The sequence below is a fragment of the Nanorana parkeri genome, unplaced genomic scaffold, assembly GCF_000935625.1.
Source record: "Nanorana parkeri isolate BGI_ZX_2015 unplaced genomic scaffold, ASM93562v1 scaffold180, whole genome shotgun sequence".
Taxonomy (NCBI): domain Eukaryota; kingdom Metazoa; phylum Chordata; class Amphibia; order Anura; family Dicroglossidae; genus Nanorana; species Nanorana parkeri.
In genome coordinates, this window is record NW_017306448.1 from 2,068,706 (window position 1) to 2,086,631 (window position 17,926).

Genomic DNA, 17,926 nt, shown 5'->3' on the forward strand with positions numbered 1-17,926 from the left:
GGTTCCAGGGCAGATGTCTTGGATCTCCCCTGTCTTCCTCTGACCTATCCCTCTATGCTCCTTTACAGTTATCTTTGTGTTGTTACCTCCTCTGCCGTGGACCTTTCTCCACTTGTGCAAGACCTGCCAACCGCTTCACGGTAGGGGACCAACATCAAGGTTAAGTTTTCCAAAAGAGTGCATTCGCTGACGGCCGCTGTTTTGTCTTTTTTCCTCTTCCTCGCCTTCTACCGAAAGTAGTGTTGCCTTTTCATTTGGCACATGAATGGGTCCTGCCATCCTTCAAAGGCCATCCGCATGGATCGGAGCTGCATGACCTGGATGTGGCCAGGACTCTGCGCTCCTATCTGGATCTAACGGACTCCTTCAGGTCATCGGAGCACCTGTTCCTACTTCCCGGGGGCAGGTTCAAGGGGCAAGGGCAAGTTCCGGGACTGTTACGGTGATCTACCTCACAGCACATCTTTATTAAACACTACGGGATCGCCCCAGGGGTCCTGACTACAGTGGACTTTGGCAGACAAGCCATCCAGGCTTCTTGGATTCATTAACAGAGGAATTTTGCGGTAACCCACCCATCAGCTCGTTATTTATCAATGGTATGCTGCCATGGAGGCACCAGGAAAACGGAACATTATATCATACTTACCAGTAATTTTCCTTTCCTGGTGCCTATACATGGCAGCATAGCTACCCTCAAGTTCTGAATGCGATATTGTTATAAGAATGCAGGGGAATCTCTCTCTTTTATAGATTTACACTGGTCCTTTGGGGGGGGGAATAAGGGGCGGAGCCATATCAATGGTATGCTGCCACGGATAGGCACCACGAAAGGAAAATTACTGCTAAGTATGATACAATTTTCCGTTTTCTTTGGCAACGGAGTAGTAATATTTAACTGTATCACTGTATCAAATGCTAGTCTTAGCCATATCATTTATTATACTCTCCCGCCAACCTAATAACTATAGATTTTTATGGCCACAAAAGTTCCATACAACCTATTTAATTAAAGCATTTAGCTCTAGAGATATTTTTTAATTACCGTGTTTGCTTATTTATTTTTGAGACCAACAACGTTTTTGTTTGCAGTCTTCATAAATTGATTCATTATTTTATATACTATATATTTATAAGCAAAAAAATACCTTTTTTTCCAATATGACCAGTGATAACTTTCAAGTGAGTGTCACAATATAAGTGCCAAATTTATCCTGCAATTTGTCCCATTTACCATGACACCTCTGGTACAAAAATGGCAAAATTATATATAAATCAAATTTAGTCATATGTGTTTTTTTGCTTTTTAATATCAGGTCCAGTGCTCAGGGGACCAGCGGATTCTGCAGGAAACTAATAGGGCTTTTCACAAAAGGGTGAAGAAGTCAAAGAGGGTTATTCACAAAGCGAGGCGGAGGATCAGCCGTAGCTCCGGCTGATCCTTCGGTTAGCTTCGGCCGCCAGAGCCTGCTGTTCGGGCTATTCACTATAGCCTGTACAGGTCCGGAAGTTAGCGCCGCCCAATTGTTTTGTTCTTTTTTCTTATTAGATTTTTTTTCTTTTTTTTATTGATCTTTATTTTTCTTTTTTCAATAATCTTTTTTTTTTTTGGAGATCTTTATTTATTTTTTAACATTGGTCATTTATTTACATTTGGAAACAGTATTTTTCTACGTTATTTAAAAAAAAACTTTTTTTCACTGTTTTACTATTCTGCTCGGTACCACGGAGGTACCGAGCAGAATAGCTGAGCCAAATGAAATCAGCCCTGCAAGCCTGAAGTGAATAGCCGAACAGCGTTCGGCTCACTTCACTTCGGGCCGGTTGTTCAGTCGGCTGCCTACGGCAGCTTTGTAAATAACCCTAAAAATGTTTTAAAGCTAATTAAAATGATAATGAAATCACTTACAATGGATGCTGCTCCTTAACCTTTAAAAGATTTACAGGGTTATTCACAAAAGGGTGAAGGGTTTGGAGAAGTCAGGAGAAGTGAACAATCTAGGACAACATAGCTGATTTGGAAAAATTCTCCAATTCACCTCACTTTCCAGTTCAGCTATGTTGTGCTAGATTGTTCACTTACCCTGCCTTCTCCAAACTCTTCACCCTTTTGTAAATAGCCCAGTAAATCTTTTAAAAGTTAAGGAGCAGCATCCATTGTAAGTGATTTAATCATTTTAATTAGCTTTTTAGCCATTAAAATAAAAATGTTGAAAGCGAAAAGTGCAGACACCTAGAGATGGCTGCAATAATACCTGTAGCAGTTAACAGAAGTAATAAAAAATAAGGGTATCTCCTCTTAGATCCCTTGGATATAAAGGCACGCATAACATTCCTCCTCACCTCCCTCAATGCGGTGCTAAGCCGCCATTCACCAGGCCCTATCATTAGCACTTAAAGGTGGACGAAATGTCAGTCGCATGCAAATTCTAACTGTCAGAAAGTCAGTATTGGCTTACGTTTTTCTTTGTGGGGTTAGAAAGATAAGAGTGGATCTTTTCCCTTACTTTTATGACTTGTCCTTCAGTATAGTCACTTTAAATAACATGTAAGACATATTCTGCATCGCAGAATGTTTTGTGTGCAAAATATGTCACAAAACCCTAAATGGATTAATAAAGAAAAATGAAAATAAATGACAAAAAGGAGTAAAGCATTGCCATGGAAGCACTTTCATTAACTTTGCATTACAGTTTGTCTTTCTAATTTTTTATTTTTTACTTTACTGTGTGCTGTATGTCATCACTACAAATATAATAAAAGTCCAGAAAAAGCCTAAAAAGTACCTGTCATGATGTCATGGCGAATTCCTCTCACTGAGATGCGGGCATTTTTAATGGGATTTCCATGTTCATCCTTCACTACTCCTTTTATGCCTCTGTGTACCTGATAGTAAAAGAAAATAAGAAAACAGTTTCATTCAGCTTCCATTTTGCACCCATAGAATGTATACTACAAACTTAAAAGTTCCTTAACTGACCCTTAAATTATATATATATTTTTTAAATTAAGAAGATATGTAGGGAAGAAAATACATTCTTGATTTTGTGTCTCATGATATTTGTGCAAAAGTTTATCAAACAATAATTTTAACCAAATACACTAAAATTGTTATTGGCACAAATATAAAACAACTTACAATACTACAATAAATGAAAGAAAAGATTGAACTTTGACAAATACTTTAAGACTCAAAATAGCACGCTCCTGCAACACAACAGCAAACTGTAAATAGGTTATTTACATTCTAAGCTTCTATTACATCATCCACTAAATGTTAAACCAAAATCATTCTCCATAAATAAGTTTTAAAGATTTGACAAGTGCAGGGATACCCTGTGTGAAGCGAAATAGTGGTCATATGTTTGCCAGTGCTTCCTCTTTTTATTTTTTTCTGCCTTTAATTTAACCTTAATAATTACATGTATTATTGTCATGGTTTTATTACTGTCACTTTGTACTAAGAAACTCCCATGTGACAATATACATGGACCCTCATTAAAGAGCTGTAATTCCACCTGCCAGTCACTGTCATTTAAGGACAAAGTAGTAGAACCATAGCACACATTGGTGGATGTGCCATGTAGATACCAGCAGCCGTAGGTTTTGAACAGAGCAAAGACTGGACTCACCATCCACCAGACAGGTAAGTAAAGCAAACCAATTTTTACAGGGTGCTTATGGTATTAACTTTTAACCCAGGTGACAGGGTAATTTAATAACTAAAATGGAACTCTGCATTCTAAAAACAGACATCAGATAGGACAGGAGAATAATGTGGAACTGGGAAACCAGGCTCTAGGCATCCTTCGGTCTGGCGTATGCACAGTAGGGGGCTAGATATGGCTAATCAGGAAGTCACAACTGGCTTCTGAATCAGAGCTGGCAGTGTGGAACCCTAAAAAGCTGTGATAAAATCAGGTTCCCACAAGAACGGGCTGGATTGAACTCCGTTTTGTTGACTTTTACATTTTTAAAACCAGGTGAAGTTCTTCCTTAGTATGAAACATTTCATGTTTACCTAAAAATCTGGATATTTTAAATATTTTATTGTCTTGGTTCTTACTGTAAAACAGAAAGAAAATATATGCAAAATAAGTATACATTTCCATTAATTAATTCTAATCAGAAATTTAGAGGTAACCTGAACACAGTTTAATGCTGTATAGCATTACAATGCTGTTGCATTGATGGCTTTATCTGGCTCAAAAGCTTTTTCCCCTTGTTTTCGGTTGGTTTATAGACTTTAAAGGAGCCTGTACAAAAAAATTTAAAGTGACACTAAGCTCAGGAGTTAAACCTTAAAAAAGCATTCAAGTACCCTAACTATTAACAAAAATATAACTTACTGTATTTGCATATCATTCGGCTGTGGATCATCAAATCATCTCTGAATTGGAGCTGACACTGTCCTTCCTTCTGGAGAGTCGCTACTTTTGTTGTAAGATTGTATTCTATCAGAGGAGTGAGCTTGGAGCGGTGGCTACTTTACAACACACACAGGAACCACGGGGAACAAATTGAGCCCCCCTCCAGAAGGAAGGACAATGCCAGCATGAATTCAGAGATGATCTGAGGATCTACAGCCCAGTGATACACAAATAAGATACATTTCTACTAATAGTTAAACCCCATAATCCCTGTGTGTGTTGTAAAGTAGCCACTGCTCCAAACTCACTCCCGTGATAGACTACAGTCTTACAACAAAAGTAGCAACTTTCTAGAAGGAAGAACACAAATTCAGAGATGATTTGATGATTGCACAGCCAAATGATACACAAATACAGTAAGTTATGTTTTAGTTAATAGTTAGGGTACTTGAATGCTTTTTTAAGGTTTAACTCCTGAGTTTTGTGTCACTTTAAATGAATGCTTACTTGTCCTGTTTCTCCTCACTGCTAATATTCACTGTTTTGAAGATATACCACTGGCTGAAAAATCTTCAGCATTTAAAACTTCCAGAAGAGTTGGATGCATGATGTGCCTCTGCAGTTCTTTTCACCACCCCCTACATCACTACTGTGTTCTGTAGGGATGCAAGGGTTGTCAAATGAAACCACAGTGCTCAGCAGAGAACTAGACATTGGACACACCCAGAAGTGTGATGAATGCTGAAGATTAGGCAAGCATTGTAGCTTTCAAGAGAGCAAAGTTTGACAACATGACAGATATGTACTGAAGTGACATTAAAGTCACAAAGCTTTTCCTCCCCTCATGCTCTTGATCCAATCATCTTTTTCCTTCCACTAGTATTCAGCAATCCCTCCAGCGCTGGTGCCAGTCTCTAATCCAGCGCTGACTGCTGTGTCTTCTTTGTCCCATGGTGTCTGTCCGACATGCACGCTGCCGGCTGCGTGCATTCAACTCCACTGTGTCTGTCCTCTTCTCCCTGCTGTAGAGCTCTACTGCGCATGCACCCGCCACTTGATCCTGCATGGCCGCTCGAGAATCTTCAGATCTTCAGACGGGAGCGAGCGTTGGAGACACAGGTAAGTAGTTACCTTTTTGGTAACTTTTTTAAAAATGTTTTTGCTACTGTTTTCTAGCAGTAGATATATGCAAACAAAATGAGAGTTTAATTCTACTTAAAGCCTTTTGTAAAGTTTTTAATATAGCAACATAGTCGCAGCAACTAATATTTTTAAAAAGGAGAGCAGTAATAACTGCCTGCATCTCTCTGTTAGTACAGATTTCCACCAGTGAGGAGCTGGAGGTGCACTGGATCCTTTGATCAGCATACCTATACTGATTTGAAATTATAATATGTTGGGTGTGCTTGCTTTTTCCCCAATGTCAGTGGCTTGGCCAACACAGGCTATGTTAGCAGTTCAACAAAAGACCTGCTGTAAACATTGGGTTATGCGATAATTGCTACACCCTGGTTCGCATTTAATACCTCAAGGGGCAGTAAATTCAGGAGTTAAACTTTAAAAATAAATGCAAGTGCCTTAAAGGAGAACTCTGGGCAAAACATTTATTAACCCTTGTAGTGGAGCTACCCCATGCACGGCAAGAGTTAACTACTCATTTTTGTCTAGGGTCTCAAATAAAAAAAGTTATTCTCACCTGAACCACGGAGCCGGATTGCTCTTGCTCCTTCCAGCCTCTCTCCTCCTCTATACTCCATCACGTTCTATACATAGTGTATAGATGTGACTATGCTGAGGAACATTCCAATGCGGCTTCATAAGAGGAGACAGGTTTCAGAGACCAGAGAAGCAGGGAGCCGACTCAGTGGTTCAGGTGAGTATAACTTTTCTTTTTAGCACCTAGACAAAAATGAGCAGTTAACCCTTGCAGTGCAGGGGAAGCCCAAATGTTCTTCTTTAACTATTAACAAAAATGTGGCTTATTTGCATATCACTCAGCTATAGATCCTCAAATCATCTCTGCGTTCGTGCTGACACTGCCCTTGCTTCTGGAGGGTGGCTATTTTTGTTGCCCATAGTCCCTGTGTGTTATATGAAGTAGCCACCACTCTACGCTCACTCCTGTGATGGACTACAATCTCACTGTTATTTTACTAATTTGTAGTAAGATTGTAGTCCATCACAGGAGTGAGCTTGGAGCGGTGGCAACTTTACAACACACACAGGGGCCATGGGGAATAAAAGTAGCCACCCTCCAGAAGGAAGGACAGTGTTGAGGATCTACAGCCGAGTGATACACAAATAAGATACATTTTTGTTAACAATTATGGCACTTGAATGTATTTTTAAGATTGAACTCTTACGTTTAGTGTCACTTTAAAGGTTGCATTTGTTTGTCATTTTCCTGGTTATCATTAGGAACTGTACCCAGACAAATAATAAAGTCGACTAAAATACAGCAAAGTTGAACTGAAAATTGTAAATATAACAAGACACAATTGTAGATATTTTCCAATCCCCAAATACATAAAGAAAAACAATAAAAGTCTAATGGTCTTTTATAGAAACCAGCTTGCAGTTTCTTTAGTGGCCCTTTAAGCCAGCTGGGTTTGAACGCACCGCAGAGTTTATCAAGTATCAAATGAAACAGAGCTCAGATTAGTTTGACACAGTCTAATAATGCTTGCTTTATTAGACTCTTCTGCCTGAGAGGTAAAACTTAAATTTCCATTTGCTGCACTTTGTACCCTGTTTTTATTGATTTCTGAAATGTCATCTCAGACACTTTATTTAAGTACTTCACTTGCCTAAACAACCTTTTTATAAGGATGTAAAATGATTATGTGAAACTGTTTCGTCCAACTTTCAGATAATCGATGTTGCAGGTACTTCTAATCCCTGTAAGTGGATCTGGTGTGCATCTGCCTATAATAATCCTTGATTGGACTTGGCAAATTTGAGTAGCATCTCAAGTAATTCACTAAACTTTATCTCCATATTTTATCAGCCTTCTGTTTTTGCTCCACATTTTAGAAAGGCTAGACTTCCACAATGTCTCCATGGCCAATCTTTAATCTTGAAAGCTTTAATGTGTAATGTGTATGGATTTTATTTGGCTTTATTGTGCTCACCAAGTACAATTTCCACCAGAGAGCTGTAAAATGGAATGGACTTGGTGGTCTGAACTGCAGTACTTATGTTCTTATAAAGCTTACCACAAGCAACATTAATGTTCTGCAATGAGAGCTTTCAATATTCCAGTGAGGCCGCCAACTCTGTCAATGTCCTCACTGTTAGTTAAAGAAATGCAAAAACACTAAAGATAGTTCTTTAAATAGAAATGTGCTTGGGTCTCATTTAAATAGCCAAATCCAAACCAAATTTGATTTTCAACGCTTCAAGTATCTGCATGCCCAGGGAAGACCCATGGCAATATACCGAGAAAAACCCCAAACAAAAACATGAAACCCCTGCGGCCTGATTTACATCTTTGTGGTGCGGTAAGGTGCAATGCACCCTTTGCAACATTGCTGCAATGCACAGTTTGAATGTTACCCCAATACACAACTCCAATGTACCACACTTGACTACATTTTAGTGAACCACAACACACAAATGTGAACCATGTGTGTGTTACAGAGCACAGTGTTGTAAAAGAGGTCCATTAAGGGCCTGTTCACACACTATCCAGTACGTTCTGGCATGGTCCCATGCCCTTAACGCACTGGATCGCATAAACCAAGCCTCCCGTGGCACCAAGCGGGAGGGGGCATGATGGTGCCATTCATGTCAATGGCACAACAGACATGCCTTCCACCCGCAGTGTGATCGCCCACAAGAGAACACGTGGTACAGCAATGCCCAGCATTGCGATTGCAAAAAATAGTGTATGCACTATTTTTTGCGATCACCCCCTCCTGCCCCACAACTTGGGAAGCTTGGTTTATGTGATCCAGTGCATTCAGAGCATGGAACTGTGCCGGAATGCACTGGATAGTGTGTGAATGGGCTTTAAAACCTGTAGGTTACATCAGGGGCGTCCCGAGGCCGGGTGTCACCCAGAGCAGAGAAGGGGGGGACATCCCGCCGTGACGTCATTGTGCATGCGCGGTCATCTTATTGACGCTTGCCGGCGGCCATCTTGGTGATGGACACCGGCAGGGAGATGAGGGGACGTTCACCCGGCGGAATGAGATATGCCGCCGGGTCCCCTCCTCACGTCCATGACCGAGTACCCGAGTTCATAAGGGGTGACACCAAAATGACTCTCAGTCATTTTGGTGTCACTCGGGTGAGGGCCGCACCCCCTTGTAACGCCACTGGTTGCCATGTACTGACACACACTAAAGTGCTTATATAATGGATGACAACAGTGTGAAACCCGGCAAAATGGTAATACTAGAAACAAAGCTGAGTATAAGTAGCCATATTTAGTGGTATCTGCACTTTGCTGCTTGTAACATCATTACTGGATTTTAATTGGACTTGCACATACCCAAAATACTTGGTCTGGGTATTATGATGTAGATTCTCTAAAGGCTTAAAAAAAAGCTTATATTTACAGAACTGAAATACGCCATGAAAATGGAAACTCATCACTTAATAGACAGCTTAGCTGGAGATTTTTATCATCAGACAAAGGGGACTACAACCCGAAGCTGCAATAAGACTGCAAAGCATTCTCATTAAATAACCTATACCGCATGGAGAATCCTTTGTCAGTATTAAATGATTATGTAAATGTAATGTTTATGTTTATGTAAAACAATGGCTGTAAATAGTGAAAAATCAGACAAAACACAAAAGTTCAGAAATGGTATAAACTTACACAAAAAAGTAAATAAAACAGCCTAAACAATATAGTTTCCTTAAAGGAGAACTATGGGGTCAGGGCTTTTCCCCATAGTTCTCCTTAGGGTAATGGGAGGACACAAACTAGTGTCCTCCCGTCACGCTAAGCTCAGTATACCGCGAGCTGTAGCTCGCGGTATACTGAGACACCGTAGCCGGAGCAGATCCCGACATCGATGGGATCGCCCAGCTGCGTGAGTGACAGCTGGCTCTGCCTATCTAGAGGCAGAGCCAGCTGTACCCGCCCCCTCCCCCGTCCGTTCCGCCAGCCAGCGCTGGCGGATCGGAGCGGGGGAATCCATCCCCTCCCGCTCACCTCCCAATCTACTGAGCCGACCTGTGACAGTCTCATTGTCACATGTCGGCTAGAACTATGAGGTGAGTGAAAAGCACTCACCTCATAGTTCTCCTTTAAGGTTAGTTTCAGGAGACCTAACAATCTGCCTTATTGCACTTCATTTACACATAAACTTGAACATATTTTTGGTCCAACAAATCTGTTTCAACAGAACAGAAGTACAGCAAATCTTCCTGCAACCCTTCCTGCCTCTCCCAATCCGGTCAATTCACTAAAGTAAAACACAAGTGGTATTTTAAAAACACTATTCGTATACGTTAGCTTTTTCTATCAAAACTTATATTTTAAATGTTAAAAGTCAATTGATGAACTATCATACAGGTTTTTGCTCTTTAATATATTAGCAGTTTGCACCTTAATCGTGAATCTCTATGAGATGTATTAAGAACAGAGCAGAAAATAGAGACACACTTTTGGTGGACATAAAAAAACAACTCATGAGAATAAATACTGAATTATGAAAAATAACGGTTTGCAGTGGTTAGATAACTATTTCGTGTGAAAAAACCCACTGCACTTCATTCAATATTGAGTTGACTTTGGTGAAGAGAAAGGTAACATGAAAAATAATAAGGGACACAGAATTTGTCCTCCATCTTTGTAAATTCAGCCTATCGAATGCTTTGTCCATGTAAATTAGAACTATGGCCTCCGATTAAAAAATATGCACTGCAGCACTTAAAAATTGCATCTGTATCTATAGTTTTCTCTCATTCCCCCTGTGAAGTCCCACAAACACCTGTTAAGCCTTTCAGTATATTCCACCTTAAATCTTTCTGTGATGGTGTGGCAATAATGCTGCACTGCTCCTGAATTCAGACCAGAGTTGCCCTTCTCGTGTAATCTGTACTGGCATGCACTACAATGGGGTATTGACAGCACTACCTCTGTTGCTAAAACCCTCTCACTGTGAGCTGCAGTGCCTGCAGGTGGGAGCATGTGAGACAAAAATGAAGGAAGATTTGGCTCAGTTAGGGAAGGTGCAGGAAGTTCTTTGTTGATTTTATGAGGTATCTGCATCACATAACTACTGGATTTGGTAATTCTTTAGACTGTCATAATGGAGCATTTAGTTGTACTTTAACACTATCCATAACAGTGAACAACAGAACACTTTTTTTTACCATTTTTAGCAAGGGGGCAACTACATCCATAGCCCTGTGAGCTGCTACGAGGCTCAGGGGTGGTGTGTATGTGTGTATATGGGGAGAGGGAATAGTTGGCTTCACTCACGTGTGACAAAGATGGCTGACCATACTGTAATATAAACCCATCTATGGCAAAGCAGTACAGGTTACCTTCATTGGCCCTCGCCAGCATTACATAGCTTTCTTTCAATCCCTCACCAGTCCATTCAGCCTCAGAAAGCCGAGTAAACACTCAAGTTGGATTTCCAGTTGGAGGTCAAGCCAGCACTGTTACATGGGGGGAATTACATACTCTACCATACACAAAAGTAACAGGTATTTCCATCACTGGCAGCAGCTGAACAAAGATGCAGGAAAGTATGTACTTCTGGGTGACTGAACTTTAAACTATGGGCAAAGTACAGGTTTGTTTAATAATCATTAGTGGTATAGTGAATATTAATGACCTGCAAGACTGTATAAAGAAGATTTAGTTTAGACAGGACGTTTTGCTGGTCAGTGAGCAAGTGAGTCTCTTCCCAAAGGCAGTCTGTCTCCAGATGACAGACTGACACTTTTGACCGTGGTGCACTTAGCACACAGTTTATTTATAATTGTTAACACAGCTCTCTGAGCAAGGCGAGGCTTCAAAAAGTTTGCATAGGGAACCCATTATTTGCATTTTCGCAATTCAATGTTAATGTCTAACATCTCTCCACTATGGCCACAGCTCTCTGGTTATTACAATATGGACACACACAGAGCTTATGTGTACAGACCATTGACAATGATCCGAAGAGCAATACGCACATGTGTGTACCTCAGCATGCACAGGACAACCTCCCGCCAAGTTAACAGTTAAGAGATAACCAGCAAACCAAAGTTCTCTCCAAAGCAATTTGAGAACATTTTAAAAAGAACAGGGAACAAATTCAATCATGCTTTGAGAATATTACTTCAGTGGCTGGAATGAACTCAATCTGTTGTCATAGATTGGCTGAAGAGTTTTCACTAAACAGATCCAATCTGAAAAAGGACAGCATAGAAGGGCCAGAAATAAAGCAAAATGAAAATAAGTAACATTTAAGTTTGGAACTTAAATTTAGAAATTTTGTAGCATGTAGCAATGTAGCAAAAAGTGCATCTGTACCTATAGATATACATCTACTGGGCATAAGGATTCTCATGATGCAGCAGTGAAAGTGAGACCGCACAGAGAAAGGGCTTCTTTTATCAGGGAAATCTTGTCACCCAAATACCTTGGATATCCAAAACCTATTGTGGCTTAATCCATAGTATCTTTTTTTTTTTTAATTCCCATGCACATGCTTGGGTATGTAACAGATTCACTTTATTCACTAAGGTGAATGAAAATTTGTTATCCTAAATTAACTTTCTTATTCCTTTAGTGACTCAAACCCATTGAGGTTAATTTACTAAAGGTAAATCGGCTGTTCACTTGGCAAGAGACGTTTTCTTCACCTCATTCATTTAGTGAATGAGTTGAAGCTCTATTGACTGCCATCATTCAATCATGTACAAGCAATAATAGTGTTTTTTTATTATTTTATTTGCTCATGACTGGATATTCTTTGTAAAGTGAAATATCACCTCATGTGAAACATGTAAGAGGTGACAATACTGAGGGAACACAGTGACTTCAGCTTGTAGTTTCTTTTCTGGACACCAAGTTTGCTTATTAAAGTGATTTGTTACACTATTGAATATGTTCTGCTTTGTTGACTTTGTAGTTCTACACTCCATAATTCCTATGAAGTGAAACAGAGCTGCAAAGTGGTGACAGCAATTTCTCTGAAAGACAAATTATCTGGTAAGCATGTTCGTTTTGTTTTGTGGTTTCCACAAATGTACATCTGCTATGGAAATAGTAATATTTAGTATTAAACGCATAAGGATTTAACAATATCCTATAAGATTCTTATAATAAACATAAGAATATTTAGCATTGACCCTATAAGGATAAAAATACAGGAGTTGGGTCAAGAATGCAGTCAAACTTTTCAAAAGTCAGAACTCCCAGCCTAAATACCTGTTGAGTCAATGGCTTACTAAGTAGTGGTGCAAAGATTAAGATGATGGCCTTGCACCATTCACATAGGCCAGCAATAGCAAACTCTGTTACAGGTTTCATATGTTGCAGCTGATATGGGCTCACCTAATGCACGGCATCTTAGTGACACCATGGTCTTTTACCAGAGCACCTGGAAAAAGTAATAAGCCGGGAACCCTAGTAGCGGCCATGCTACTTTGTTACAATATGTCACCAGGTTGTGACCCTGAGAATTACCCCTGCAAGGGGGTTGCAGGAGCAGGTTGGCTACTATGTAGAGACAAGTAAATGCACCATAGCTGGTTGAGGTTTAGGCTGAAGATGAGGTGGGTGGCAGGCAAGAATAGTCAAATTCCAGGCAGAGTTTGGTCCAGCGGCAGGCAAAAATAGTCAAAGTCTAGATGGGATGGGGGCAGGCGGCAGGTGAGAATATCAGGTACAAGAAAGGTCAACATTGAAGGCAGAAGACATGGGCAAGGTCAAACAGTCCAGGTGGGCAATCAGCAAGCTAGAACAACTGTAAAGAGATATACAAGGTATCTATAGGCTGAAAGGGAAAGGTAATTATTTACAACAATAAGTTCCAAAATTGCTTGTCTGAATTAAATAAATTATGTCAATTTTAAAGAGTTTTCCTTAATCTATTTTTTTTTATTGTGGATGGTGCTTCATTTTAGAAAACGTCTGGTTGATGCTATTTATAGAAAACCGTGCATCACAGGAAGTTAAATGGTAATGCATGTAAAACACGTCAAAAACATGCAATAAGCAGACACTGCACTGCAAAACGTGCAGATTTAAATTTGAAAGCAAGCTGAGTGAACATATTAGGTTCAGTTCACTAAGCTAAACCACTGGGATAAGGATCCTTATGTTCAAAACAGTGGGGGTTGTTTTCAGCAAGATTTGAGAAAGATTTGAGAATGATGGTCACATGGCCATCAGAACAGTTACAGTATTGTATGAATAGGAGTAGTAGTTCCCTGACTCGACAATCTGTTCCTGGAATTGCCCTTTAAAGTATATTTGTCAATATTTTTTGCCATCTTTGCCCCATTAGGGATGTTTTCCATCACTTCCTGTCCAGTAGACACAACAGGAAGTGAGAGAAAAGCTCTTCACAGTAAAGTTAAATCAGCTCAGTTGTCACCAGAACGAGTCCCCATTGGAAGATGTCCCTTCTATTCCTGTTTTGGACACAACTCAAAATGTAGGATTTCCTTCACTTTCAGACCCAGTGACAATGATCAGCAGGACAGAGTCATCAATAAAAATCTATCTAAAGCTTACTTTTTTGTATTTTAAAGTGCAGCTAAAGCCTAAACTTATTTAAGCTTTGAATACAATGAAGAGGGATTTGAATACCTGTTTTTGTTTTCTGTCTGTGCCCCTATTAGGAAGATTCACCCCCCCCCCCCCTATTTGTCCTGGTGACCGTTATCATTGTAAGTGAAAGAAAATTGGGTTCTTATCTGAACAGAAATAGAGGGGAAATCTTCCAATTCGGACACTATTTCTGGTGACTCTGCTGACCACCTTGCCCTTTGGATTAACTCTAACTTCCTGTTGTGGCTATCAGACAGCATATGAAGGGACATTTCCACAATGGGACACAGATGTCAAAAAAATCTGGCAGGGGTTATAACCCTCTTTTTCTCTGCCAAAAACTAAAAAAAGTTTTGAATTCAGTTCTACTTTAAAATGCACAGCCTGGCCAAAAAAAGTCATACACTCTAATATTTCCTTGGATCGCCTTCAGCTTTGATTACGGCACGCATTCGCCATGGCATCATTTCAATAAACTTATGCAATGTCACAACATTTATTTCCATCCAGAGTTGTATTAATCTTTCACCAAAATCTTGTAGTGATGATGGGAGAGTCGGACCATTGTGTAAAGTCTTCTCCAGAACATCCCAAAGATTCTCAATGGGGTTAAGGTCTGGACTCTGTGGTGGCCAATCTATGTGTGAAAATTATGTCTCATGCTCCCTGAATAACTCTTTCACAATCTGATGAATCCTGGCATTGTCATCTTGGAATATGCCCCTGCCATAAGGGAAGACAAAATCCATTGATGGAAAAACCTGGTCATTCGGTATATTCAGGTAGGCAGCTATAATTTTTTGAGCACGTAATGTTGCCTAACCTAGACCTGACTAACTGAGGCAATCCCAAATCATAACACTTATTCAATTGAAGGCTCTGACCTGGATTTAGCCAAGATGTTTTCTTAGCTAAATCCAGGTGATGACTTTTTTTTGGGCCAGGCAGTGTAAAATTAGAATTTATATACAGAATGCATTCACAGTCAAACATAAAATGTAAAGTACCGCTTACACAATATAAAACCATACAATCACATGTACATATGTGAGCAAAAGGCATACAGAATTTTTAAACAAAAAAAACTTGCATGACAATATCTGTTATTACTTACTCCTCACCGTTGTTGGATCGTTTCTCCATATAAAAGCTATCAATTACAAATGCCTTCAGGTAAAAGCTTTAAATTCTCGGCTGTCCAACATGTTTCCTTAGCACATCCATCCTCTTTTCCTCTCTAAAGGAAATCACTAAGCTCCCTTTTGGCCTAGTAAGCTAATATTCTCTGTGCTTAACCTGGTAGTGTGCGCTATTTAACTAACTAAAATATGCAAGCAAGGGGAAATGCAAATCGATCCAGCGATGCTGACATCTCACTCGTGACCAGCCGTGATCTATACGCCATGTGTTGTGCAGATTTTCCAAAATGGTTCCCCTGGAGTTACAACTCCAGTTACAATAATATGAAACATCACTTAACCTTTAGCACCCTAACACAAGATTCATAATAGATAGAACATCGCCAGTAGCAGTTAATAATTACAGAATTAAATATGGTTGGTGAATCTGGGACAATGGTCGGTCATAATCATAAAACCTCAAACCATGTCTAGACTTAGTGGAGGCAGCGAAAGGGATGAATAAAAAAAAAAAAAAAACAGAACCCAGAGAAGTAACTCGATCCAAGGGCATGTCTGCTTGTGATTAGACTTCAATAAGGTGTTTACACTAGCTGTAAAAGAGCAATAACTTGGTACACTGTCATTTGGTACAATTCTCAAATACTTTTTTTCTTATTTAAGAGGAACCTGTACAAAAAGAAAAGCAGTGTTTGTTTCCTGTATTAATTTTTTTTACTTTTCAAAACAATTTCCTGTATTTATTTAGTGCCAACCTACTATGCAGCAAGAGTTATCAGTCACAGTAGTCTGCTACTCAGAGTCAATTATCGTCTTTTAAAACTTTTACAGCCAGTTTGGTCAGATGCCAATTAACATAAAACCCTCATCAACTGGGGCAAATGATAGGCCTATTTGTTCCCACCATGTGCTCAAGGGCAAGGTGCTGGCAACCTTGGAGACACTTCTGGATTCCCCTGCCCCCACTTTATGGACCATTGGCGCTACTCACAGTTGCAACACTTCCTGATATCTCTCCCCTAGGCGTTACGATCTATAAGAGATCTTAGTCCCTTGGAAAATGTGTTCCCTTCCCTCAGTGGGCCCAACATATGCATCTCCCGATTCGATACAATTCTGCAGGAATTGGGGAGGCCGATGTTTCCTGCTTTTCTATCTAAATGGGAGGAGGAGCTGAACAGCTCTTTTTCTGATGCCCAAAGAGCCAAGGTATTAGCTTTGGCTCATGTCTCCTCCATAGCATGCACGATGGAGGAGATGAATTATAAATGACTTACCCGATGATACCTCTCACCGTCCAGAATGCTTGCTATGTGCGGAGATCACTCCCCTTTATGCTGGAGGGGCTGTGGACAAATAGGTACTCTAGCACATATCGGGTGGACATGCCCCGCTTTACGGGGGTATTGGGATCAGGTGAAAACTTATATAGCAAAAATAATGGCATCTCCCTAGCAGATGACCCCTGGTACCTGTTATTTCACTTTTCACTCTACTGAGGTAACCACAGCCCGGTATAAACGCTCACTGACACCTCATTTACTTAATGCTGCGAAAGCTTTGATACCACTATTTTGAAAGCAAACCTCTATTCCCCCACTACACCTATGGTTTACAAAGCTTGATGACATCTCTGCCATGGAGGAGAGGGTTCTCTCATCAAAGGGCCTATACGGACGATTTTATGCTGAATGGGCCTGCTGGTTGGAATTTAAGACGGGTACCGATTACACCTGGGTGATGTCCTCGGCCTCTCAACAATGACATTATGCTTTCTGCACTAGAGGAATATAAATCCTCTAGTGCGGTGACTACTTTACAACACACACAGGGACCATGGTGAACCAAAGTAGCCCTCCAGAAGGAAGGACAGTGTCAGCACCAATTCAGAGATGATTTGAGGATCTACAGCCGAGTGATACACAAATAAGATACATTTTTGTTAATAGTTTAGGTACTTGAATGTATTTTTAAGATTTAATTCCTGAGCTTAAGTTCACTTTAATTGGGAATGAAATGTCAAGCTTTGCTCTACCTCCTCCTAAATGATTTCTATTGATTATCTGATCATGCCCATCAAATTGAAACCTCAATAGCTTGGGAGAAAGGACAAAGTTTGGCTTTTACAGGAAACGTCAATCTTTCCATAGAGATTCAGGTATTTAGAACTCTGGATTTCCTGATAGTTGTGACATATGGTTTTCAATTCATTATTTCAATAGAATTGAATAATATGATTTAAACAATATTTAATACAAAAATTTGCCATTTTGTTCCTAATTATTATTATTATTTTTTTTTAGAATTACAAAAATAATTACAATAAATGTATAGGAACAAATGGCAGCATCTCATTTTTACTGCTTATTAACCCCTCTTACTGGTTCAATTATATAGCATATAACTAAGGGGTCTATTCACGAAGCTGCCGAAGGATCTAGCCATAGCTTCGGGCCGATCCTTTGGCTAGCTTCGGCCCCAGGACCCCTTCGGTTCAGTAGAACCAAAGGGCTGCTGTACGGGCTATTCTCTATAGCCCGTATAGCTCCCGAACGTGGCCGAGCGGCTCAGTCGAGCCGAACGCATATGCCTCGGCTCGGCTGAGCCGCACTGAAAGCCGAAGCCGGCCGACAGCCTGCTTCTGACAGCTAGGCGGAGCCAGCTGTGATGTTACGGCTGGCTCC

General features: G+C 40.2%; 1 protein-coding gene across 1 annotated transcript in view; it reads right to left on the reverse strand.

Moving 5' to 3' along the window:
- Positions 1-17,926, reverse strand: part of CPZ (carboxypeptidase Z) — an 89,683-nt gene that overhangs the window by 2,791 nt on the left and 68,966 nt on the right. The window contains exon 10 of the mRNA XM_018554965.1: positions 2,787-2,886. Coding sequence (XP_018410467.1) covers positions 2,787-2,886 — 100 coding nt within the window. The remainder of the gene's footprint in view (positions 1-2,786; positions 2,887-17,926) is intronic.